This window comes from Schistocerca americana, chromosome 3 (genome assembly GCF_021461395.2).
Source record: "Schistocerca americana isolate TAMUIC-IGC-003095 chromosome 3, iqSchAmer2.1, whole genome shotgun sequence".
NCBI lineage: Eukaryota > Metazoa > Arthropoda > Insecta > Orthoptera > Acrididae > Schistocerca > Schistocerca americana.
The window spans coordinates 768,481,129-768,508,876 of record NC_060121.1 but is presented as its reverse complement, the minus strand read 5'-3'; the positions used below and the strand labels follow the sequence as shown (position 1 = coordinate 768,508,876).

Here is a 27,748-nt window from a genome sequence, read left to right as displayed (position 1 = left end):
ACCCGCGTGCCGGATAAAAGGCTTTGAAGCACAAATTTTTGACGGTCTCAAAAGTTCAGAATGGCACATTATAGACGCTGTGCCTTTTATAGTCAGCTTATACGACGCAAAACATCATAAGGTAGTAATCTGACAAGGATTTTGCTGCATCATAGTGACCGATAAAATGTTAGCCGCTATCGCCGGTTATGCCGTAGGCATTATATAACACAGTAGAAGCTGTGAGCGGCCGTCAGTAGCTCGGCCACGCTGTTCCTTTAAAAGTGTTGGTGTGCAACCGGGCATTCTAAACGCAATGAAGGTATGTTTGTGTTATTACACTGTAATTTTTCTTACTGTTTCATAATATACTTCATATCATTTGTTCGTAGAAAATCTGCGTTTCAATACTATTGTATACAATACAATACCAGAAAAGTGACTCATTGTTCGAGTTATTTCTTTCAAGAATGTAATACATTGTGCATTATCTCATATGGTCTATCCGGGACTGCGCCAACAACACAGTGCGCCCCGCAACCATGTCGGCGGTCTGTTTAGTCTTATTGTTACCGACGCTAGAGACATGATAGATATAAAATGTACTCATTAGCATGTGGCGCTAGCTTTATCAAACATTTTAGTTATTTACCTACTTTTGAATTCATACACGGAAGCAGCGTCGTGAATAAATAAAGCGGTTTGAAGGCATTCATTAACAACTGAATACAATCTCACATGCAGTAGACTTTCAGTGTTTTCCTCTCGGGCTCAGAATCCCAGAATTACTTTAAACTAAATTCCTTCCCTTAGTTGTGAATAAGGTATTCGGTTTGCCTCCCTTGGTTGTAACGCATCTGCCAGAACTTGAAATCCTCTGTCGAATATTCCCAATTGGGGCTCCCTCTTCTCCGCTTTTATTCTACAGCTGGTCGTTAGTGAACAGCGCACTCTACTTATAAAATAAATAGTCTAAACAAATCGTAGATTAGCTACGGCACAATACTAAGTACTAAGAATGTGATTTCAATGATTAACGTAATCTTGAGAAACAAGCGAAATTTGTTCAGTTGTATTAATTATTCAGCTGTAGACATCTTCATAGCATACCACAGACAACATACTTTACGAAAGCTCTTTACCGGTTATGTATCTGAAAAGTTAAATCGACTAATAAAAAAACTTTGAAATATATGTAAGTAATAAACCGTTACTCCAGTCACAAGTACATGGAACTTGGTTTTTTTTCTGTCTGTAATCCGTAACACAATACATGCAAAATTTCATAGATTTTTCAGGTATGTTTTGTCAGTATCTTGACGTAAGGGCCCTATGCAAAGAATTGCATTTCGACTGATTTCTGTATAAAATCTGTGCGCTTGTCTTTACGCGGTATGTCAACACTCCAAAAAACGCATCTTGTTATAACACTACTAAACTAACTAAGTATTACCTTCTATGTGTTTGGGTTTTAGTTCATCTCTGTATGATCGTTCTCCTATCTGACATCGAAAAAATCATTGTTCTCAATATCATTTTCATCGAGAATAGCGATTATCGACATGTCACTTGTTTAAGAAAGTACTGTAAGACTGCATTTCTATGGTGAGTGAGGCAAGTGCGAATAAACGACCAGATGCGTCAAAAGGTGTGTTGTAAATACAATTTGCGACTGTAAAAGGTCCCTAATATGCTACCAGCCTTTACAAAATAGTTATTAGCGCAATATTTATTTATATTACTACGAATTTGAATTTAGAGAATCATTAAAATTTCAGTGCCGGAACGAATTAATCGATTACCTAGTATTTTAATCTATGTAATTTCTTAATATTAAATAAGCGTTACGAACACAAATTCCATGAGTGGAAGTGCTTATGTAGGTATAATGATGAATAAGAAAATAGAAATGCGGGTGAAGTATTATGAACAGCGCAGTGGAAAGCGTCACTGTAGACAAGATAGACACCAAGTTAACACGCACTACAGTAATACAAGTTTACATGTAGTTGATGAAGAGATTCAAAGAAAGTATGATGAGATAAAGGAAAATGTTCACATCTCTAAGGGAGACGAAAATTTAACTGTGATGCGAGATTCGAATTCAATAACATGAAAAGGAAGAGAAGTCAAGAACGTGGAGAAATGAGTCAGTAATGAAATGAGAAGACACTTTGCGTAGTTTTGTACAGACCACAATTTTGCAAACACTTTGTTTAAGCGCCACGAAACAATGTTACATAGCTGGAATACGCCTGAAAAATCCGGAACTTTTCAAATAGATCGTATAAGGGGACGATAGAGTACTTTAAGGTCGTTTTTAAACTACAAAATATTTTAATGGGCTGACGAGCACTCTTTACATAATTTCTTGTTTATTAACGATAGGTTAAATTAAGGAGATGGAACCTGAATGTGTTGAAAGGACTTTGGATGTTGTGAGACTGAAAGGGAGTCTTGAGCAAAGATTGCTGAAACCGGAGAAGGGACAGAAGGCTGGGAGATGACGTGGTGAAGAAACAGAGGATCAAATAGGTAAAATCAAATGATACAAGATAAAATCATTGGATAAAACATGAGGTACTGAATCGATGAAAGCCGGCCGGAGTCGCCGAGCGGTTCTAGGCGCTACAGTCTGGAACTGCGCGACCGCTACGGTCGCAGGTTCGAATCCTGCTTCGGGTGTGGATGTGTGTGATGTCCTTAGGTTAGTTAGGTTTACGTAGTTCTAAGTTCTATGGAACTGATGACCTCAGAAGTCCCATAGTACTCAGAGCCAATTGACGAAATATTCACCAATTCAGCCAGGGATAAGGGAGTACATACTTCTAAAAATGAGACTGGAAGGAAGTGCAAAATGGTGGTGCAGGACTGGTTAGAGAAGAAACACAAAACAGTTGAAGCATGCTTGACTATGGGAATGGTAAATACCGTCTGTGGGATAATTGAAGATACTTTTGAAGAAATGAACAGGAACCATATGAATATCAAGAGGTCAGATGGCTGTGAAAGGTGGAAAGAATGTTATCTTCAACTGTAGACTGAAGTCTCACTTGAACCATTCTTGCATAACGGGTGTAAAACTAAACACAGATCCATATGGAGAGTTGCTGAATAAATCACTTCTGGCCCTCTGGCAATGTGCGAAGAAAACTGGAAATTTGTGGAAAGTTCCTATGCGACCAAATTGCTGAAGTCATCGGTCCCTAGGCTTACACACTACTTAATCTAGCTCAAACTACCTTACGCTAAGGACAACACACGCACCTGTGCCAGATGGAGGACTCGAACCTCCGATGGGGGAAGCCGCGCGAACAGTACCAAGGCCCCCAAGACCGAGCGGCTACCCCGCGCGGCAATGTGTGTAGGCTTCAATGACTACGTAGTAGGATCGTTTTATAAAACTAACACAGAAACAAAGAAATTCTATTCGAACGTGAAGGATGTCAATGGCTTACAATTATTCTTCCAGCCCTCCATTCGTGAATGGAACAGAAACAGGAAGAAACCCTAATAACTGGTACAATGGTGCGTATAGATGTGGATGTAGATGGATGGCATAGTAATTAAAAGTCAGAGTAACAAAACAAAAGCATAATTACTGATTTTCTTGTCCGTCTGCTGAGAGGTCCCCGGTTGGAGATTTTTCCCGACCGTGGACTGGGCGTTGTGCCCTCCTCATCATCTAGTCGTCATTCTCACCGACGCGCAAGTCTCCCTATGTGGCGTCGACTGAAACAAAACTTGGAGCCGGCGGCCGCGCTTCCCCGGGTGGAGCCTCCCGGCTAACAAGGCCACACGAACATCTCGTTTATTTTCGCTGGACTCCATTTTTCAAATGTTCGTTTACTAAGGAAGACACAGATGTAGTACCCCAGTTTAATCTTGAATCGCTCCAAAGAAAATGAATGGCGTTGAGAAACTGTTAAAATTGCTAAAACTAGACAAGAATCCTGGAGCGAGTGGGATCTCTCTCAGTGTCGACACATAATTTCCAGCTAACTCCAGTTTTAACCATAATATACTATATTTTTATATGGATATGTCCGAAAGAACAGGCACCATTGATGACCTGCAGCCGTCTAGAAAGAAATTAGAATTGTATTAATACCTTCAGCTGCTAACGGGCGTTGATATATATCAACGGGGACAGGTGAAAATGTGTGCCCAGACCGGGACTCGAATCCGGGATCTCCTGCTTACATGGCAGACGCTGTATCCATCTTTTTTGTGTAAAAAAAAAAGGAGTAGAGTGGTCAGGTACGAGCAGGTGGAGACAAGTCGGGCGGGGGTCGGAACCCCAGGCCTGGCCGCGATGCCTCCCATCCCTGAATCACTCCCTTGAAGTACATTTTTGATTTATTTTCTTTCTATTTTAGTTTATTATTTTTCTACCAGGTACTGGGTAAATGAACAAAATATCTTTATTGGTACAAGCTTAATTACAACAGAAATGCCATCCTTCCTGCGGAAATAACACGAGACATTACACTCGTAGAGGGCGAGCAATTTTTCTTATTAACAAGGTGCAGGAAAAAAAGATTAATAATACTGATGTAAGCTAAGAGGTGTGAAGCAATAAACAGTGGAGTGGGGTAAAAATCGGTGTGTTCTGGTATAGTGCATAGAAAAAAAGGAGGCGCGTGTCCATACGCCTACGCGTAGCGCTGAGAGTCTCAGATGTGAGCAGGGCGGGCGGGGGGGGGGGGGGGGGGGGCAGGAGTGCTCTCGGCGTGTGGCACCATCTAACTGAGCGGGGGTGACGTAAAAATCGTGGGTAGGTAATTGGCGAAGAAGGCGCGGTAGCTCGGTCGGTGCTCGACTTCACTGTGGGTGGTTTGTAAGTACTGCAAGAAATCAAGGCGTGATTTGTCGCCGCCATTACACATGCAGGTGATCATCCATCCCTTGATCCACACAATCGCATGATTTTTGGTAGCGGGGAAATAAGTATGCTCAAGATTGATAAAAGTCCATGGGTCAATCGAGTCCGGTGGAACGCGGAGGTAACAGGCAATGAACTGTCGGCCAAGTTTCCAGGCGTCACTCGTGGCAGCACAAGTCAGTTGGTGGACACCGTCATCCAAGAGGTGGCAAATGGAACAAAGTGGAGAGTCCGTTAGACCGATGGCGTGAAGACGTTGATTTGTGGCGAATTTTCCACTTGCGACGTGGTACCATGTTGCCCGGACGTTGGAGGGAAGGAAAGGCTGATGGATATGAATCCAAACCGTGGGGCACCGATTGGACGGACGTCTGAGTTAGATATTGTTGCTGGATATGGAACGAAGCGGTGGGGTGTAAAAATCTTTAGGTCGAAGAGAACGCGTAGTTGGTAAATGTGTGTGAGTATAACTGAAGTCGACGATGAAATCAGAAATGTGCGTCAGATGTTGCTTCATGTGTCCGACTGGTACTGGTGGCGTTATGGTCGCGGGCACAAGAATTTCCAGTGAGCTGCGCGTAAGGTGGTGGTGGTGGTTGGTGTTTAACGTCCCGTCGACAACGAGGTCATTAGAGACGGAGCGCAAGCTCGGGTTAGGGAAGGATTGGGAAGGAAATCGGCCGTGCCCTTTCAAAGGAACCATCCCGGCATTTGCCTGAAACGATTTAGGGAAATCACGGAAAACCTAAATCAGGATGGCCGGAGACGGGATTGAACCGTCGTCCTCCCGAATGCGAGTCCAGCGTGCTAACCACTGCGCCACCTCGCTCGGTGCGCGTAAGGGAGGTGCCCCCGAACCACATGTACTACGACGCCGCTCGGAGTCGCACATTGACAAAGCCGAGGCCTCCAGCTCGCGGGTGAAGGGTGAGTGTGACGTAGCGGACCTTGAAGAGTGTACCGGCCGTAACAATGTATCCGAAAGCAGCCTGGAGGCTGCGTCCAATAGTTGATGGCAGCAGGAGGACCTGTGCGATGTGGACCATTCTGGACGCCACATGTTGATTGAGGTATTGGACACGTAAGGTAATCGTGTCGTCGGAGAAGATTTTCTCGCACCGTCGTGTGGATGGTTTGGTGTGCACGCCGAAAATTGATTGCAGCGGAGTGGCGCACGGTGGAGGTGAAAATGATACCGAGGTATCGTTGTTTTTGTACACACGGGAAAGGTGCTAAGTCGTCATGTGACGGGCCGCGTCCAATGGACATCGCCGCGGATTTAGCCACATTCATGTTACTGCCCGCTGCAGTTCCGTACGTTGATATCAAATCAAGTACCGTTTGTGTTCACTCCGAGAGCGGACCATGAGGAGGAAGTCGTCCGCATACGCACGACATCGAGAACTGTACTGTCGCAAAGTGAGAACAGAAAGGTGGATCGTCAGACTCCCGATGAGTGGCTCCAGGCTTATGGCACAGAGTAGAGTCGAAAGTGGGAAACCTTGCCTTACGGAACGCCGGATCGCCATTGATCCCGCCACACGGTCATTAACCTGAATCAGCGATTCGGCGGTGCCGTATAGGCGCCGGATGACATCGATGGAAAAACCATGCGGTTCATCACTGAAAACAGAAAACGATGCCGCACCTTGTCGAATGCACTGTCAAAATCGATGGCAACCACCGCGCCGCGGAGTCTGCACGCCGCTGTCAGTGTAATTAAATCGCGACATTGTCCTGTGCCCGTTTGTATATTAACTGAACCACCCGGAGTTGTCTGTTTCGGGGATAGAATGCTAGGCAGGACCTTGCGGCATCGCGTCGCCAGTAAGCGTGTAAAAATTTTATACTCTGCGTTAAGCAGAGTCAGGAGATGGTAATGTGCTATCGTCACACCCGGTGTGGGTTTGTGGATGGGTATAGTTATTCCCGTGACAAAGGACGGAGGTACGGCGTTCCCCATCGTCATCAGTTCATGAAACATCGTCGTCCACCGTGACGCCATTAGTGTGAGGAAAGCGCTATAAAATTCTATCGGCAATCCGTCGACACCAGGTGATTTATTCAGAGCACCTTTGTTGACAGCATCGTGGACTTTGTCACGTGTAATTGGCTCCATCAGCTCGTCCGCTTCGTCGCTGGCGAGGGTGCGATTTACGTGTGGTAACACAGACTCCTCAGCGTGGTTGTTGGTAGTCTCCTCCTGGTACATTGTGCGGCAGTGGTCTACAAAGGCACTGACGATTTCGGCCTGGCAGGTGACGTGCTGGGCGCGATAGGTGTTGATCTCGGTGATGAGTCGTTGTCGTCGATGTTTCCTATCAGAGGCGATATGACACATAGTGGGATGTTCTTGTTACGCCGAATCTTGACATCGGGCTCGCATCATAGCCCTCTGCAGTCTACGGCGTGTCAACGTTGCACCTTAGTCCTGCTGCGTTCCCTCTGAGTGTCGGGGGTGGGCGGCTGGGCGTCCAGGTCGCGGAGAACGGCGTAGAAATAGTCGGTAGTGTGCCGGCGCCACGTAGCAACTTCCTTGCCATATTGAATCAAAGTGCGTCGAATGGCAGGTATGGCACATTCCAGCCACCAGGTCAAGGTCGTGCAGTATTTAGGTAAGCGACGTTCACAGGTGGCCCATGTCTCGGTAACACGTTGAAGACATTCGGCATCATGAAGATGGGAAGATGGGAGGAGCCGAGCGGGATTAGCCGAGCGGTCTGAGGCGCTGCAGTCATGGACTGTGCGGCTGATCCCGGCGGAGGTTCGAGTTCTCCTTTGGGCATGGGAGTGTGTGTTTGTCCTTAGGATAATTTAGGTTAAGTAGTGTGTAAGCTTAGGGACTGATGACCTTAGCAGTTAAGTCCCATCAGATTTCACACACATTTTTGAAGATGGGAGGTGTTTAGCTTCCACGGTGCACGACTACGCCAGACCACTTGCTGGGAGAGGAGAATGTTGCAGATGTAGGCATAGTGGTCCGAAAAGGCCAAGGGCCAAAGTTCTGCGCCTTGGACTGCAGGGGTGAGTTCCCGAGAGACGTAAATCCTATCAAGGCGGCTCGCGGAGTGACTAGTCAGGTAAGTATGTCCAGGCGCGTCGCCGTGCCGAACTTCCCAAGTGTCGTGGAGCATCAGATCTCGGACGACAAGACGCAGTTCTTGACAGGTGTTGTAGAGGGGCACTTGATCCTTACGGTGCAAGACACAATTAAAATCACCCCCCAAGCAAGTAATGGTCGCAGCGTTCAAGAAACAAAGGGGCGATTTCTTCTGAATAGAAGAGTGCCCTGTCGCGTCTGCGGGTGGAGCCTGACGGAGCGTAAATGTTGACAATACGCGTCCCCATGACGGTGACGGCCATGCCTCTGGCGGATAGAAGGTATGTGATATTGGCCACTGGAATGCCTTCTCGGCTACGTTGCGTCCCAGGTGGTCACCAGGAGAAGGATAAGTGTTATATCCCGCGACGTCTGGAAGTGTGGCCAAGTGTACTTCATGTAGTACTGCGATGTCGACGTCCGACGCCCGTATCATCTCTCGCAGCAGTTGAAGTTTCACGGGTGAGCTAATGGTGTTAGTGTTGATCGTCGCTACTCGGTAGGTTTGGAGGGGAACTCCACAAGCGGAGGATGAAGAGGGGCGAGCAACGGAGACTCGTGCCGTACGCCACCTGACGGCGTTACCAGCGGCGTAACGAGGCTTCTCTCTGGGGTAACTCTGTCCCCAGCGTGTGGTCCGGGCCTTCATCGATGTCCTCACTCCACGCCATTGAAGGCGCTGTCGTTGTGATGGTCGTACGTTTCACTTCGGTCGTAGGGGTGGAGGACGTCTCGGTGGCCGTCGCAACGATGGGGTCCATTGGTTCAGGAGAACCTGGGCGAGCCAGTAGAGTAGGCATCAACACAGCCACAGTCGGTGTCATGTTTTCATCTTTCGTATCGTCGTGTAGGTTCTCCGAGGCCTCGTCGGGTCGTACGGCCTCTGGACATCACGGGGGGGGGGGGGGGGGGGGGGTGAACCGTCTCGTTCCGAGACCGTACGGCGCCTCCTCTTGAGCCTCTTACGTGAACGTTGTTTGCGGGTTCGTCCCTCTGTTGTGTCGGAAGACGGAAGGGAGGCGCGGCGCTCAGGGAGGAAGGGCGTCTCGGAAACGACAAGTGAAGGGGCGTCCATATGATCGGGAGGTTGGAGATCGGAATTCGTAGCGTCAGACTGTGAAAACGACGTGTCGACCCCGGCGGTATCCGTAGCAGCAGGAAGGGTCACCAGTACATGGTCCGGCGGGCGGCGGCCGGTGGGAGGAGAAGAGAGCACCGATGCGTAGGTGATCGGTAAAACTGTCGTCGGAGCCGGAGGTGCCACGGAAGCGGCTGGCAGTTGGGTGATTCGTCGCTGAAGACACTCAGATCTGAGGTGGCCTTCTTTGCCACACCCGGAACAGGGGTTGGCCGTCGTATATGACAACCGCGCGACACCCGCTAATTTGCAGGTAAGATGGCACGTGGCGATGGAGATCGACAGTGACCTGTCGTACACCGTTAAGAATGAGGTACGTTTGGAATTGAGCCCAGCGTTCGGCAGTGTGGCCATTTACTGTGCCATAGGGGCGGAAAGCCGCGATAACGTCTTCCACCGAGAGCTCGAACGTGAGTTCGAAAACTCGTATGGTGCGCATGCCCAACCCTTCTTGGTCGACAGTGACCCCACCGACATTGCCGTCCGCGTGGCAAAAGCGTAATCCATGTTTCGTGTCACGAAATATTCTTTCACATATCGCGTCATTGACGACTTTGACGTACACCGTACTGCTTAATATGGACAAATGGATGGCCAAGATGTCGGAAGCTGAGATCTATGCAACGTCGTGCAGGAAGAGTTCCACTTCCAAGGCCTTTGGTCGTGCATAGTAGTTGCAGAAATTGAATCGTAGTGTTGATTTTCTAAAACGGTTGGCCATGGTTCTAGTACACGTAAGCGACACGTAAGTGACGGCCGATGAAATGTAAACAACAGCGAGCGCGCGCGCTCCGCAGTCGAAGACAACAACACGTCTGCACTGCACGGCGGCGAAAGCCGGACTTATCTGAGCCACCGAGGGCACAGAGGTTAGCGCGGCAGCAGGGACTATAAGACGCACGCCTGCCGCGAGACCCACATTCTCGCATTGTATGTCCACACACTACATTCGTAGTGTCCCACCCCAACACACTCATTACTCGTGGAAGACATCCTTACCAAGCCCCTTAAGAGTTCGGGGAATATGTGTGCATCCAAACAGAAGAAGAAGGTCATGGCTGGTGTTGCCATGTCCGAAAGAACAGACACCATATCCATATAAGTATATAGTTCTGGCAACACCAGCCATGACCTTCTCCTTCTGTGCGGATGCACACATATTCCCCGAACTCTTACAGGACCTGGTAAGGATGTCTTCCACGAGTAATGAGTGTGTTGGGGTGAGACACTACGAACGTAGTATGTGGACAGACAAGGCGAGAATGTAGGTCTCGCGGGAGGCGTGCACGAGATTGTTCCTGCAGTCGCGCTAACCTTTGTGCTCTCGGTGGCTCAGATGCATAGAGCGTCTGCCATGTAAGCAGGAGATCCCGGGTTCGAGTCCCAGTCGGGGCAGACATTTTCACCTATCCCCGTTTACATATATCAACGCCCGTTAGCAGGTATTAATACAATTCTAATAATATACTGTAGATCCCTTGAACAAAACACTATGCCCGGAGACTGAATAAAGCACTTGTCACACCAGTCTACAAGAAGGGTAAAATAAATGATCCACAAAACTTAAGTCCAACCTCATTGACGTCCATTTCTTGGCGAATTCTGGAACATATTCCGTGTTCAAACATAATGAAGAATTTATGAAAGAATGGCCTCCTGTCTGCCATGCAGCATGGACAGTGAAAACATGGTCATGGGGAATCCAAGTTCCACTTTTCTCACACAACATCCTGAAAGCCATTTATCAAGGAAATCACATAGCAGATAAAGTATTTCTAGACTTGCGAAAAGTATTTGACTCTGCACCACAATATCGGTTGTTAACTCTATGGTAGACATGTCCACTGCAGTGGAATTTCTATTGTCACTTCTTTAACGTTGATGCAATCCACTCCATCGGATACTCCCTACTGGTACTGTGCACTGCGAACTTTTGTTCTGATGGTAAACGCCAAAGAAGCAGTCATTAGCATCTGTCCACTGCAGTCGGGATGTCCATCACAGGGTTAACCAAAACACGATTGTACGTGATATCAGCCTAGGTTTGTGACTGGGTTGATAATTTCCTAGTAGGTAGGATGTTGCCTTCTATAGCGAGTCATTTTCGGAAGCAACTTCAGCTGTGTCGCAGGAAAGTGTGTTGAAATTCTTGTTGTTCACTTTGCATATTAACAACGATGCAGACAATATTACTAGCAACCTAACCCACAGCAATATTTGTATGCAACAATTTGTAGGGATATGAAATGGAATGGTTACATAAGCTCAGCAGTACGTGGATCAGGTGTCAGACTTTGGCTCATACTAAAATACATCCCGTCTGCAAAGGAGACTGTCTAAAAACCATTTATGCGGCCCATTTTAGCATACAGCCAAAATACGTGGAGCCTGTACCAGACAGGATTGAAAGGAGGTGTTGGAGGTATACACGGAAGAGTGGCACGAATGGTAAGAGGTTTAATTGTTTCACTGGAGAGTGTAGCGGAGTTATTGAAAAACCCGAATGGACAGACTTCTCAAGGTAGATGTAAATTATGCCTTGAAAACTGTTATAAAATTTGATAAGCAAGTAGTAGATGAAGAATATTCTTCATATCCCTACGTATCTCACTCGGAGGGAACATGAAGGCAAAATAAGGATAATTACAGTGCACACAGAAGCATATAATAATTGGTTGATCTTCCCACGCTCTTTCGCGACTGGAACAGGAAGAAACTATGAAATGTGATACCGTGCTGTGTACCATCCACCATGTGCTTCACAGTGGTTTGCCGAGTATGTAAATAGATGTAGAGTGGTAGCTGCCTGTAGCAGGACGTAGCACTCTTCCTTTTCACCAGGGCTGAGAAAATGATTGATTCATTGACAGCAATATATGCTGAAAAAATGAATCTTCCCACTAAGCTTGAAGGGCACGTGTAACACAAACAAATATATACCATCAAACACTAGAGTCACAGGCCCTTATGAAATAATTAATGTACTATTCATAATCAACATAGTAAAGCACTGATGTATGCTGGGTATTTGTTTAATTTCCTTGCTTCATTGAAAAAAATAATTAGTTGTTTGCTTTAATGTATGTAGTTCCTTATTAGCTGCGTTACCTTCGTGTAGTCAAAGCCTAACTTACTAAAGCTGATGTTTCATGGTTAACCTTCAGTAGTTTGGCTATTAGGAATCGTTCGAAATTGCAGTGAGTACAGCTATAGCCTTTATAGCATTCCAATCTAAAAGTAAATCTTTTATTAAAGTTTAAAGGGGAAATGGCGAAAGAGTCAAAATTGTGAAACGTAGCTGATTGATCTCTTACTGAAAGACAATTAACAAACCATTCTGGCATGCATTAAAAGGTCTTACCTTCTAGAAATTGCACAACTACAGGATCAAAGGTTACAGTGGCTGTCTGCAGGTATCATTTCCGACATTATGAAGCACACGTTCTCTGTGCATAAGTACTCAAGTTCTTCATGGTATTGTTGCTTCGTTCTTGTCTGATGGTGAGTGAAACTGACTGTCAAATTACATGTCTGCAGTGTGACTTTCCTTACAACTGAGAGGTATTGAGGAGTTTTATTTTTATTTATACGAGGTGCATTCAAGTTCTACAGCCTCCGATTTTTTCTAATTAACTACTCACCCGAAATCGATGAAACTAGCGTTACTTCTCGACGTAATCACCCTGCAGACGTACACATTTTTCACAACGCTGACGCCATGATTCCATGGCAGCGGCGAAGGCTTCTTTAGGAGTCTGTTTTGACCACTGGAAAATCGCTGAGGCAATAGCAGCACGGCTGGTGAATGTGCGGCCACGGAGGCTGTCTTTCATTGTTGGAAAAAGCCAAAAGCCACTAGGAGCCAGGTCAGGTGAGTAGGGAGCATGAGGAATCACTTCAAAGTTGTTATCACGAAGAAACTGTTGCATAACATTAGCTCGATGTGCGGGTGCGTTGTCTTGGTGAAACAGCACACGCGCAGCCCTTCCCGGACGTTTTTGTTGCAGTGCAGGAAGGAATTTGTTCTTCAAAACATTTTCGTATGATGCACCTGTTACCGTAGTGCCCTTTGGAACGCAATGGGTAAGGATTACGCCCTCGCTGTCCCAGAACATGGACACCACCATTTTTTCAGCACTGGCGGTTACCCGAAATTTTTTTGGTGGCGGTAAATCTGTGTGCTTCCATTGAGCTGACTGGCGCTTTGTTTCTGGATTGAAAAATGGCATCGACGTCTCATCCATTGTCACAACCGACGAAAAGAAAGTCCCATTCATGCTGTCGTTGTGCGTCAACATTGCTTGGCAACATGCCACACGGGCAGCCATGTGGTCGTCCGTCAGCATTCGTGGCACCCACCTGGATGACACTTTTCGCATTTTCAGGTCGTCATGCAGTTTTGTGTGCACAGAACCCACAGAAATGCCAACTCTGGAGGCGATCTGTTCAAAAGTCATTCGGTGATCCCCCAAAACAATTCTCTCCACTTTCTCGAGCCTGAGGTTGTTTCGGTTTGTTGTCACACGATGTTCTGCCTTCATTAAACTGTCGCACCCACGAACGCACTTTCGACACATCTATAACTCCATCACCACATGTCTCCTTCAACTGTCGATGAATTTCAATTGGTTTCACACCACGCAAATTCAGAAAACGAATGATTGCACGCTGTTCAAGTAAGGAAAACGTCCCCATTTTAAGTATTTAAAACAGTTCTCATTCTCGCCGCTAGCGGTAAAATTCCATCTGCCGTACGGTGCTGTAATCTCTGGGATGTATTGACAATGAACACGGCCTCATTTTAAAACAATGCGCATGTTTCTATTTCCAGTCCGGAGAAAAAAAATCGGAGGCCTTAGAACTTGAATGCACCTCGTATGGCTCACATGAATTTTAAAAATACTGGTATATAATAACATAAGTAATGCTATATATATATATATATATATATATATATATATATATATATATGCTAAATATCAATATCTAAGTTCATAATATATATAAGAGCCGTATCATCAGCTTGCGTGAGGTTGCTCCAACTCCCCTGGTAGGAACGCAAGGGACATTCATGTATAAAGTATTTGATTGTCTGGTTCAGAGCGGAGTATGTTTCGTCGTAGACTTGGTATGTCTTCCTGTATGGGTAATTCCAGGTTCTCCTGTAGCTTGCGGTATTCCCTAAGCAAGGCCTCGCTTCTGCGGATTGCAGGTGGATAGATGCTGCTCAGCAGAGGAAGCCAATAAATCGTTGTTGGTCGGATTGCCCCAACTATTGACCGCATAGTGTGGTTCAACTGAACGTCGATCAAGTTTGTGTGGCAGCTGTTTAGCCACACCAGGGAACATTACCCGGCCAATGAGAAAACCACCGTAATGGATGATGTGCGCAAGGTATCTGTTGAAGCTCCCCATTTTATTCCACACAATTTTTGAATATTATGGTTACGGTTTTCTATCTTTGCAGCAGTATTTTCACGATGTTTTCTGAATGAAAGGGTGCTGTCAAGGGTGACATCAAGGTACTTAAGGTGCTTCTTATGGCAAAGAATGTTTCTGTTAAGTTTCACTCTGAGCTCCACATTAGCTTGTTTGTTTGTTAGATGGAATGTACATACTTCTGTTTTACTTGTACTAGGTTTACGTCAACACTTTCTAAAATACGTGCTACAAGCAAGAGTGATAACGTCCGCAGAGCAGAATTTTGTTGACCTGGTATTAGGGAGATATGAGTTGAATAATTGGGGGAGCCCTGTGGTAGACTATTACTTAATTTCCTCTCCTTGCTCATATTTTCTCCCAAGCAAACACGGAAATATCTACTGTTCATCATGGTGTTGATAAGAGCTACAGTTTTTAGTAATTTGTGTATCATCTATTCTCTCCAGACTGTGTCATATGCCGCGGTTAGGTCTACGAGCGCGACAGATATCTTCACGTTTTCTTGAAAATCAGCCTCTATACAAGTTGTTAGGGCCAGTACCTGGTCGCAGCAACTTGTCTGTGGCCTGAAACCCGCTTGCTCAGCTGGGATATGTTACGGAATGAAGCTGCTAATTCTGTTATAGACGACTCTCTCCAAGAGTTCATAAGTACAGCTCAAAAGGGAAAATGGTCCGAAACTTTGAGGGCGGTCACCTGGCTTACCTGTTTCAAAATTGCCAACATTTTGGGTCTCTTTAGCTCGTTGGGCAGTGATAAAATATCTAGGATGTTGGAGAAGAAGCGGACCAGCCATTTCTTCCACCGTTACCCATGTTTATCAGAAACTCCGGGTTTATATTATCCAGACCAGGTACTTTACCACGTTTAGTTTGTTTCAAGATCTTATCCAATTCAGCCAGTGTAAATGGTGAAGAGAAATTGGATTCGTTGGGGCATTGAGCTTTTAGAGATGTGAGTTCTCGTTTTATTTTTGAAGTATGTTGTTTTTCATGAGACGATCTAGATGTTTCAACTATGTGGTTAGCGATTTGGTGACCTGAAGTATCGGGTTTCTGCCAAGGTTTATTGGAGGCTCCGCCAAGTTTACTTAGATGGCTTCATGCCTTTCTACTTGAATGTGTGAAGTTTACATTTTCTATCATCTCTCATCATCGTATTCTTCTAGCAGCGTCAAGACTTTGGAAGAGGTCGTCTGCAATATAGCTGATGCCAGTTTCACTATATTGTTCATAAAGTTGTTCACAATGTTTATTCCAGTCTGGTATATATTCTTTTCCGTATCCACTAGGGACAAACTTCTTAGCAGTAGTAAGAACACCACGATGAATCTATGGTAGTTCTTAGGTTCTGTTGGAATGAAACAGATATATTTACCTAGGTGGTCAGTAAAACTTCTCCAATCAGCCCTACGGAAATTCCATCTGGGTGGCGGTACAGATCTGGCTATTGGGACAGAGGGCCCCATATCGAGGATTACCGGCCAGTGGTGCCTGAGTAGGAAATTACGTGTTACTTCTTTGGATATAGGCACTGGGTGCCCTCTGCAGTCCCAGGATACAAAGCAGAGATGCGGAATGTAGTCTCTTCGCCAAGTGGCCGATCTGAAAGTTCCCAAATCCTTGGCATTTTAAACCCGGTATAGATTTTAATTTTCATCCCAGTCATTGAACGCAATACCACACTCATTGTCACGTGCATAGTTCCAGTGACTGTGGTGACTATTAAAATCTCCAGCATAAATCAATTGGTGAGCAGTAATTGGCAGAACATCCAGTGGCCACAGCACATTTGGTGGTTTGTAAATATTATTTATAATGGTCTCCTCCACTTGTGTAGAGACAAAATGGATCTCATTTTCTGTATTTGTCGAAATGAGACGAGCATGCTCGATATTGTTCCTTACGTAGGTGGTAACACTATACACACTGTGATACGTAGCGCCCATAAGATCGTAGCCATGGACCCTACCTCTTTTACGCTGGTCTTCCATAGTTGGAGCATGTGTTTCCTGCATTAGAACTACGTCAGTATAAGTCTTTTAATCAGATAGTCCTGAAAGGTCCATTTTTAATGCTTTTGAGTTTGATTTGTCTGCATGTTTGTAGGCAGGCAATCCAATATCTAGTCTGGCTACCCATTCATTCTAGCTCATTTAGCGTTAACCGGGGTGCACGTGTGGTATTCCACTACGGACGCGAGCTAGTGGAGGAGTTATTTTCTCGTACAATGGCTCGCCATGAAACGACACATTGAGATTCACTGAGAGGGATAACTTCAAACACTCTCTTACGTGCAAACCACAGAAACTGTGCTTTGGCGACGAAGGCGAGTGCTTTTGGAGGATATGAAACCGTTAAACAATTCAGCAACACCTTAAATTAATTATCAAACAGTTTTGAAACTGAGGAGGGCCTCTCAGAATCAGTGGCTCAGCTACGTAATTTGGCTTCGGGCAATGCACGTCCCCAAACAGCGTCACCTACCGGTCAGACAATTCGGAATTACTAGCGGAAGTTATTACGACAATTCCTTACGGTCCGGATTTCTCACGCTGATATTAACACATCTTTCCACAAGTCTTGAAAGTGCTTGCCTCTTCAAGTTTTACTCAGTTCTGAACTGACTGAAAACCCAGGTAACTTCATGAAAACTCATTCTACGCTGAAACAGTGTGTGGATGTTACTCGAATTTTTGGTCTGTAGCTAAGTTTTTGTAGCCAGTGGGTAGTTAGTTTTGCGACCTACTTATGACCACGCAACCTCTTCCTTGACACTGAATACATTTGCTCAGCAACACGGGTCAATATACGAATTTTATGGAGCTCTATTTTTGTATCACTACCTGTGACTGTCTCGTGATAGTTAAGGGGCTCCGGAACGCCCTATACTTGCAATGTTAAAATAACGCTTATAAATTACATCTTTCCTCACAAAGTATTTGAGGTAGGAAGTTGAACTTCTTACAGATTATTTATTGGAATATGGGCTACAACTCAACACAGGGATTTTACAAAATTTTAGTTCAGTTATTAAAGATGATTTTTTTTCAATTGTAATGAAAATTCACAACATTTTTTTGCAATTTTTTATTTATATATTCAAAAATATACAGTTTTTTGGAAAAAGGCTGTGTTAAATTATGCAGAAGGTACTGCGTAACATTTACTGAAAGTTTGAAACAAATATGTTTGGAAGATCCTTAGAAAACATGTAATTAGTATGAGAAAATAAAAGTTTTGGGAATCGAGCGACAAAGATTGGATTAACGTTTTAGTGCATTCCAGGTCCATAGGATGGATTATCTTCATCCTCTGCAAACTCCTCCTCCAGCTTCCTCTTGTTCCTCCTCCTGTTTACTCTTGCTTGTATTTCTAGACTCTTTACAGCCCTGTCTGCAGCCCGAAGGCGTTCCTTGTCTAAAGCAAGCATCGCTCGTACCATGTTAGAACCTATCTTTATTCCCATATTTCTAAATACCTTGCACCTTACAATGTTGCCATCATTGAAAGTCGCAACAGCATCATACACACCAAAGTGAAGTGTTTCTATTCCAACAAATACAGTCTTGGGGATTCTCGACCATATAACACTATTTACACTTTCATTGGGGTTTTGAGTTTTTCCGTGAATACACTTTTTCACCAGTTCAGGTGGTGCTAAGTCTCTGAAAATAGGTTTTATCACCTCCATTATTGCATGAGGCAGACTATGCTTATGAGTGTACACTTCACCAGTTAGCAATCCTTTGTTATATCTACACCAACTGTCTTCTTCCTTGGGACACAAGTTATGTTGGGGATTTTCATCGGTTGAAGAAGTATGAAAAAAAAGAGCCCAAACAGCCTTCTTCATTTCGTCGACACTTTGTGTATTTTGCCTAATAGCCATTCCATAATAGTTCTGTATTTTGTCAATTACACTGTCAGTTAACCTTCCCTTCCCATCCAACCCTTTACCATCACTGAGTTTTTGTTTTTTGTACGAAGCTTTCAGTCGCCGAAGTCTTGTTCCCATTCGCTTCTGTACGTGTCCAATACACTCAAATTTCTGCACTACATCATCACCATAGGGCTTCAGTCCTTGGACATGTTTGAAACTTTTAGAATCACCGTCACCAAGGTAACTAACATATCGCACTTTATCACACGCCTCAGAACGCTGGAATATACTGGCAACACCAGCCACTTCCATTCCTCCACTACTGCCACTATAGTTACTTTTGCAATTATTTTCATGTGTACCATTATATTTTTGTGGACATCTACAATACTTTGATATTACTGCTACATCTAAAACTTTCCCTGTATACATACTGGTGGCAGATACTACACCATGAAGAGATGTGTGTCCCCGTTTATCCCAGGTACCATCGAACGCTGCAGTCAAATCTCTGTTACCATTATTTTCCATTACTGCCTCTTCCACAGCGTTCTTCATAGATTCTATGCAGACATCTTCTACTTTAGACCCTATTAATTTATTATAGGTCGTAAACTTGGTTGGGGGATTTGGAAGATTCATGATGCCACAGAAAATTGCACCTGAAGTAGCATCCTTACCAACTGAACGCAAGGAATAAACAAATCTAATGTTGTGTTCGTAGATTTTGCTACAATTTTCTTCAGTTGCAGTTACTGCAACACTGTTCCAAAAGGTGGTCATGTATGAACACTTATCACATTTCAGTTGTATTTCATAGCAAGTCCTACGTGCTTTATTATGGAGAGTTCCAGACCAACTTCACTACAATGAATACATCTTACACAGTTTGAAAAAATTCCTTTGAGAACCGACATATCAAATATTTCATTCACATCCGATTCGCCCATAAAACATTCATAGTTTTCACTCATTGAACCAAGCTTCTTCTGTGAAGTATTTTCTTTCCCACTTTGACTGCTATGGGCAGGTGTACTTGAGAGGTTAGGTTCACTCACTTGGTTATCGTCTTTATTGTTTACAGTAATAACACATACCTTTGGCTTTCCAACATTTCTCCTTTTCTTAAAAGCCTTCAGAGGATTTCTAATAACTTTACTTTTACTCATTATTATACTTCAACAAAAGAGAGACTCAAGAAACAGAATTAATTACGAATATTTTCGAGATAACGACAGAGTAAATAAACATGAAACAATCGACAATCACACCAGCGATATATATTGAACCATCACAGGTTAGCCACAACACATACTTTATCTCACATCACTACAATGTACCTGATGAACACGGACGTTAATAATAACACCATTTGACAGCAGTTTAACAGCGCCACAGTGGGTCACGCCCATGTAGAACACATTTCAAAAAAAATTTAAAAATAGTTGTAGTCTTCGGAATTGAATAAATTATATATCTATTAAAAGGTAATAGTCTGCAGATTCAGAAAACGCAAAAAAGTAAAAATTGAACTTTTCATGATTTTGAGCCTTTCCCAGAGCCCCTTAACAGACAGGAATATTTCAGCAATCGTTTCACCTAGCGTGCTTTGTAGCATCTGACGTCAATATAAATGCGAATGTTATTTTGCGGACAGTCCCGATATCAATAAAGCCACAACAGTGTCATTTATAATTTAGGATGGACGTTGGGCTACTTAATAAGTGAAGTATAACTGAACGGATTTTCTTTTTCCACTTTTTCTTGAATCTAGTGCTACGTGCGGGAAGCCACGGTCAGCCTGCTGCTTCTACTGCTTCTAGTTCATTCGTGTGCATGCGCAAGAATTCTGGGTATCAACCCGACACCGTCCATCAGTCACCAGCTGCCATTTCTTATAATCATGCGAGCTCTCGCAGAAAGGGGGCATCAAGTCACCATCATCACCACCGATCCTATCAAGGTAATAATGCACAGTGTTACTGTTTAAAATTGTGTTGCTTCCATCTTACAGCCTTCCCACAATGCTTATGACGCCACAATTGCAAACCACAATGTGAGGAACACCCACAGCAGAGTCGAATTCTTTGGATACCAAACTCAATGTGATACCGTGTATCATCAGGAAACTCAGATAGGACGTCTAGCTGAGTCTTTTCAGACACTTTGATACCGACAGCTTCAACTTAACGTTCACCACGGCGGAATTTTTTCACTCTTTGGCTGTAATGACGAGAGAAGCTGCTATGATCGCTCAACATTTTTGGCACTGAAACTGATTTTTATTAATTTTTACCGTTGCTGTATTCTGCAGCAATTCTTTTCATCATCAATATTTTTTTCTTGTTAGAATGAAAAGTTTAAAAATCTAAGCAAAATCCTGCGTCCAGTAACTGCTTCACAGTTTCTGCATATTGCTTTACAGTAAATTCTTATTTTCACGCTGTAGATACACTCATTATATCAACAACTGTCAACAGTTTTTACAGTCAACGTGTAGCCTATTTCATTTAGCTCCATAATATCATTTTATGGCAGCTGCTATGTAGTACTTCACAAGTGTGTTAGTACTTGTATTTAAATATTTTTAAAACGTACTAAACAGTACAATATATTTAATATTCTGTAAATTTATAAAAGAAAGTTACAGAGGAAAATACTGTTTTTTAGAAAACGCGTCTATCTTGACGTTTGGTTATTACGTGTATTATTAGACTCTCTTCACTTCCCATAATTTTTATCGTCCCTACGACGTGCAATAAATTTTGCAATTGTAATTTCATCCTCAAAAAGCTTAAGACAGTCTTAATTATTCATCTGTTCCAGTTTTAACAACTTTTCTTTTAAAAATTCTGGGTACAGAACAGAATTTGAAGAGAGATCTGTAAGTGAAAAGAGTTTCATTGACTGTGTTTTTTCCCACTTATTGCGGAGGCGAGTATTCCAAAGAGTGGTGAACGTCTCTTACGACTGATTTATGTCATTAGTTACATTTCATTCAAAATTGTGTTCAGTACCCAGGACTTGTAAACATGAAGGTCATTACAGTGTAAGACAATTTCTCACACGACCTAGTTCTCGGGTTTCTTTTTGCTTTATTCTTTTCATAGCAGGCCGACCAGTGTGGCCGAGGGGCTCTAGGCGCTTCAGCCTGGAACCGCGCGACCGCTACGGTCGCAGGTTCGAATCCTGCCTCGGGCATGGATGTGTGTGATGTCCTTAGGTTAGTTAGGTTTAAGTAGTTCTAAGTTCTAGGGGACTGATGACCTCAGCTGTTGAGTCCCATAGTGCTCAGAGCCATTTTTCATAGCAGGGACTCAAGGCTCTTCGCATATTCTCGCAGATATGGTTGAATTCATTTTATGGGTGGAATGGAGACGTCAATCAGGTCCTCCCAACCATTTTGACAGTATACGGGGTGAGGAGCCATAGTACGTCTGATCATTCAGTAACACATACGGGTTGCCATACACGTTTTTTGTTTAGCATATGTCAATATCCGAAAATGCGTATCTTCTATGAGCAGATTGTAGTGTTTCGCTACGTTTAGAATGTTTGTGATTGTTTTCCAAACAGTCAGGTAATTACGTAATACGTTGTCTGTGATTTGCAACTCCTTTTTTTATGGACACGTCAGCATTGTTTCTCTGTTAGAATGAAGTATATTCCTTGTAAATTATCTTAAACACTCCAGACTCTTTTCACAGGCGACTAAATATCGAATTGATTCTGTATATACTGGGCCTATAAGTCTGCAGGCTGTCATGGCCCGTCGTCAACGATCTTCTGAGTCGTCCGGCTTCGTCGTAGTACTCATCAAACTTCTTCATTGCTTGACGTTTCCATCCCTAGGATGGGATCTACTTCAGGATACAGCTAGTGTCCCTGGATGAGCTGCGTTTAGCCATCTATAGTCGAGACGCCGTAAGAATGTCCCAGACAGCTCGTAGCACTGTTTTAACCACGAAGAGCTAACGCCTGTTGGTAAAAACATTATCCGTCTATATAACTGCGACAACACAGAGTCGTTTGCCATAGAGATGTTTAAAAAACGTTATTGGTTGAGGTAGGATCACGAAACTTCCTCACCCAACCCACTGCAGCTGTCAATAATCAGCTTACGCCGTCTCAGCGATAGGGAAAACAGTGTAATCCTAAAGAAGTTGCCAGCAAAGAGACAAAAACGTCGATCAGTGAAGATGTCCGAGATAAATATGACATAGCCTAACGACTCAGAAGATTTTGCTCTGAACTATTACGTACTGTTGTGGTTTACTGTGCCCCTGGATCAGTTACTAGTTTTAGCAACAAGTGCTAGTATATACAGTACGTTTCTTGTCTGGCGTTTAGGACACCATTACAGAGTTTACTAGTGTCTTCGCTTGTTTTGTTTGCTTGTTCGGTAGTACACTGTTGTTAGGTTGGGCTGGTAACATCACGTTCGAGTTTTAGAGCTATGCAGTTCAAGTTCAAAATTAACTGTGCACATAGAAACTGACAGAAACCGGTGTACCACGAAGTGGAATGAAGCAGATTCAAGGGGAACTGGATGCCCTGCGGTAGCCTGAAAGAAACATTTTGTGAATATGCTGTTCCTGTGTATTGTAACTGATGAATTCATATCTTCATAATTTTTCTTATCCACGAAGCTGATGATGCAGAAATGTCTAATGGAAATGATAGTTACCACTCATTGAAAACTATAAAAATATGCATAATTAATAATGTCAACAGACACCCAGTAAAGTCATTGTTGAATTTACAGGTAAAACAATCCAATAACCATAGAAAATGCTTTAAAACATTAAACTGAAACTTTATTTTACATTACATGTTTCAATTTTTAGAGAGGAGAAATTGGCAATATATTCTGTTACCTGTTTTAGGACCCACCTCCAAACATGACTCAGATAGACATGTCGTTCATGTACGACATGTGGAAAGAAGATATCGATTTCTTAAAAAATTCTCTCTCATCCAAATCAGAACTGATGGTCATTATTGAAGAGCATGTTAAGAAGGCGTGTGATGCCCAACTAAAAATTCCAGGCCTGAAAGAACTTCAGTAAGTACTATTCATAACATCTCCCATCCTATACTCAGAAGATGTTTACAAGAAACTTCCTCACCTCGTAATGAATATGGATAACACAGGTCTGGACCACCTCTTCTGTTGCTTATAGTACAAATTAAAGCGCTTTAGGTTTACACAAATTGTCTCTTTACCACGCATGGTCTTGTGACGCTCCACTGACTGCACTCTTCATCAGTTCGAACAAAGGACCCTGCAACACGTAAGTGCGTTGACATAGTAGAGTATTTCAACTCAGAAGAAATCAGTGAAAGGGTTTTTATGAGTCTAAACTATGCACGACAATTTAGGCTTGCAAGTAAGAATATTATGTCAAAGATATTTCACACTGTTATCTAACATCCAGGTTTACCATTGGTGAAGTTATTGGAATTGGATCCCAGTCATCACTCGGGTGGGCCTAAGATATTAGCTGATGGGAACCACTGAAGTGTAAATATATGCACATCATTATCACCTGTTTTCAATCATTTCGTTCTAATTTGGTTGAAAGATTCGTCTGATAGAAGAATTTCATGACAGTATCCCCAGACCCACCGCTTACTCGAAGATCGCTCGCACCATTATGGGTCTGGAACAATGGAAGATCATGCGCCTGCGAACGAAACAAAACTTAATCAGCAGTTATTGAAGTGAATAAGGTTGACGTACCGAACTCACTCGCTGAAAGTGTAACCTGAAGTTTTAGGCTGAACTATAGCTTTGGCTGCATGCTAGATAAGTTCACTCCATCACTGAGCAATCGATGTCCAAGTTACTTCAGAACAAGTGGAAACAAATTTCTCTTTTCTTGAATCAGAACCAAGTGGAAAGTGTTATTCCAGATCTAAATGTTGTTAATGTAGCAAAATTATGTGCGGAGATACTTGATCAAGTATTAAACATAAGTGGAGGTGGATGAGCTCACCGGATTTTGCTCAGTGGTAATTAGATTTAGTAGATTCTCTTAGATAACAACAGCTACACTCACAGGAAAAGAAAAAAGAAAAGGCAACAGCAAGAAGGAGCTGCGTGACGTAACCGAAAGTTGGTTGGTAGGCTTGTTTCTACACTTGTCCGTCCTCTGCTGGAACACTGCTGCGCGGTATGGGATCCTTACCATGTAGGATTGACGGAGGACATCGAAAAGTGCAAAGAAGTGCAGCTCGCTTCATGCTATCGCACAATAGGGGTGAGAGTGTCACTGATATGATACGCATGTTGGGACGGTTTTCTTTGCGGCGAGATCTATTTACGAAATATCAATCACCAATTTTCTCTTCCAAACGCCAAAATATTTTGTCGACACCCACCTACGTAGGAGGAATTGATCATCATAATAAAATAAGAGAAATGAGAGCTCGAACGGAAAGATTTAGGTGTTCCTTTTTCCCACGAGCCATTCTAGAGTGGACTGGTAGAGAAGTAGTATGAAAATGGGTCGATGAATCCTCTGCCAGCCAATTAAGTGTGAATTGCAGAGTAACCATTAAGATGTAGATGTGGATGTAGATGTAGAATGGTGACGTCTATTCATATTTCGCGCCAGTTGCATAAGACTGACGGTAGTGGCGCCACTCGAGGCGGACCTAATGAGTTGATGTTAGTCAAGAAGGTCTTTGAGACGACAAAGACGCCATTATAAACACCTCACTGAGTTTGAATGACGTCATGTAATAGGAGTACGAGAAACTTGATGTTCCTTTTGCGATATTGCAGAAAAACTCGGCAGGAATTTAACCACTTCACATTGATTCAAGAGAATTTATGTCACAAGAGGACCGGGCTCTGCACAGCTACGTGGCACTAAGACCATTGCGACTGGTGTATGACTCTGGCAAAAGATACTGCATCTGTAGCAGCAGTCTGAGCATCCGTTTACACCACAGTGACGTAAAGAGCTGTTACAAATTGATTACTTCAAGAACAGCTCACAGCCAGACTCCCTTAAACACGCATTCCTCTATCCCGAGAACACTTTCATTTGCGACTTCAGTGGTGTTAAGGGATAGCTCACTGGAAGGCAGGGTGGAAACCTGTTACATTTTCTGATGAAAGCTGGTTCTGCGCCAGTGCCTGTGATGATCTTGTGTTGGTTAGAAGAACGCCAGTTGAAGGCCTGCCACCAATTTGTCTGCGTGTTAGACACATTGGACCTACACTTAGAGTTATGGTCTGGGGTGCAATTTCATATGATGGCAGGAACACTCTCATGGTTATCGCAACTACCTTGACTAGAAATTTGAACACCAGTCTGGTGATTCGACCTGTTGTGCAGCCACTCATGAACAGCCTTTAAGGGTTGTATGCAGCAGGATAAAGCTCACCCACATGCCGCTGTTGTAACCCAACACACTCTACAATGTGTCGAAATGTTACCTTGGCCAGCTCGATTACCAGATCCGTCTCCAGTAGTAAGTGGGTTCGTTGAGAGCAGTTAGAAATTTTTTATGCACACGCTTCTTATTGATGGATTAATTAAAATACTTGTATTAAATAACACATTTATATCAAAATATACAATTTAATATAAATATTTTAGTTAACATAAATATTTTGGTTAATATTTGCATTAATTTGTCGAAACCAAGCTGCACCCTGTGTACCCACTTACTACTGTACAGGGTGTTACAAAAAGGTACGGCCAAACTTTCAGGAAACATTCCTCACACACAAATAATGAAAAGATGTTATGTGGACATGCGTCAGGAAGCGCTTAACTTCCATGTTAGAGCTCATTTTAGTTTCGTCAGTATGTACTGTACTTCCTCGATTCACCGCCAGTTGGCCCAATTGAAAGAAGGTAATGTTGACTTCTGTGCTTGTGTTGACATGCGACTCATTGCTCTACAGTACTAGCATCAAGCACATCAGTACGTAGCATCAGCTGGTTAGTGTTCATCACGAACGTGGTTTTGCAGTCAGTACAATGTTTACAAAAGCGGAGTTGATTCAAATGGCTCTGAACACTATGGGACTTAACTGCTGAGGTCATCAGTCCCCTAGAACTTAGAACTACTTAAACCTAACTAACCTAAAGACATCACACACATCCATGCCCGAGGCAGGATTCAAACCTGCGACCGTAGCGGTCGCGCGGTTCCAGACTGTAGCGCCTAGAACCGCACGGCCACTCCGGCCGGCCTGCGGAGTTGGCAGATGCCCATTTGATGTATGGATTAGCACGGGGCAATAGCCGTGGCGCGGTGCATTTGTATCGAGACAGATTTCCAGAACGAAGGTGTCCCGACAGGAAGACGTTCGAAGCAATTGATCGGCGTCTTAGGGAGCACGGAACATTCCAGCCTATGACTCTCGACTGGGGAAGACCTAGACCGACCAGGACACGTGCAATGGACGAGGCAATTCTTCGTGCAGTTGACGATAACCCTGATGTCAGCGTCAGAGAAGTTGCTGCTGTACAAGGTAACGTTGACCACGTCACTGTATGGAGAGTGCAGCGGGAGAACCAGTTGTTTCCGTACCATGTACAGCTTGTGCAGGCACTATCAGCAGCTGATTGGCCTCCACGGGTACACTTCTGCGAATGGTTCATCCAACAATGTGTCAATCCTCATTTCAGTGCAAATGTTCTCTTTACGGATGAGGCTTCATTCCAACGTGATCAAATTGTAAATTTTCACAATCAACATGTCTGGGCTGACGAGAATCCGCACGCAATTGTACAATCACGTCATCAACACAGATTTCCTGTGAACGTTTGGGCAGGCATTGTTGGTGATGTCTTGATTGGGCCCCATGTTCTTCCACCTACGCTCAATGGAGCACGTTATCATGATTTCACGCGGGATACTCTATCTGTGCTGCTAGAACATGTGCCTTTACAAGTACGACACAACATTTGGTTCATGCACGATGGAGCTCCTGCACATTTCAGTCCAAGTGTTCGTACGCTTCTCAACAACGGATTCGGTGACCGATGGATTGGTAGAGGCGGACCAATTCCATGGCCTCCACGCTCTCCTGACCTCAACCCTCTTGACTTTCATTTACGGGTGCATTTGAACGCTCTTGTCTACGCAACCCCGGTACCAAATGTAGAGACTCTTCGTGCTAGTATTATTGACGGCTGTGATACAATACGCCATTCTCCAGGACTGCATCAGCGCATCAGGAATTCCATGCAACGGAGGGTGGATGCATGTATCCTCGCTAACGGAGGACATTTTGAACATTTCCTGTAACAAAGTGTTTCAAGTCACGCTGGTACGTTCTGTTGCTGTGTGTTTC

The 27,748-nt window shown here is 43.8% G+C and overlaps 1 protein-coding gene across 1 annotated transcript in view; it reads left to right on the top strand.

Moving 5' to 3' along the window:
- Positions 1-225: 225 nt before the first annotated feature.
- Positions 226-27,748, top strand: part of LOC124606728 (UDP-glucosyltransferase 2-like) — an 83,897-nt gene continuing 56,374 nt past the window's right edge. The window contains exons 1-3 of the mRNA XM_047138760.1: positions 226-301; positions 20,201-20,389; positions 23,313-23,491. Coding sequence (XP_046994716.1) covers positions 296-301; positions 20,201-20,389; positions 23,313-23,491 — 374 coding nt within the window. The 5' untranslated portion in view covers positions 226-295. The remainder of the gene's footprint in view (positions 302-20,200; positions 20,390-23,312; positions 23,492-27,748) is intronic.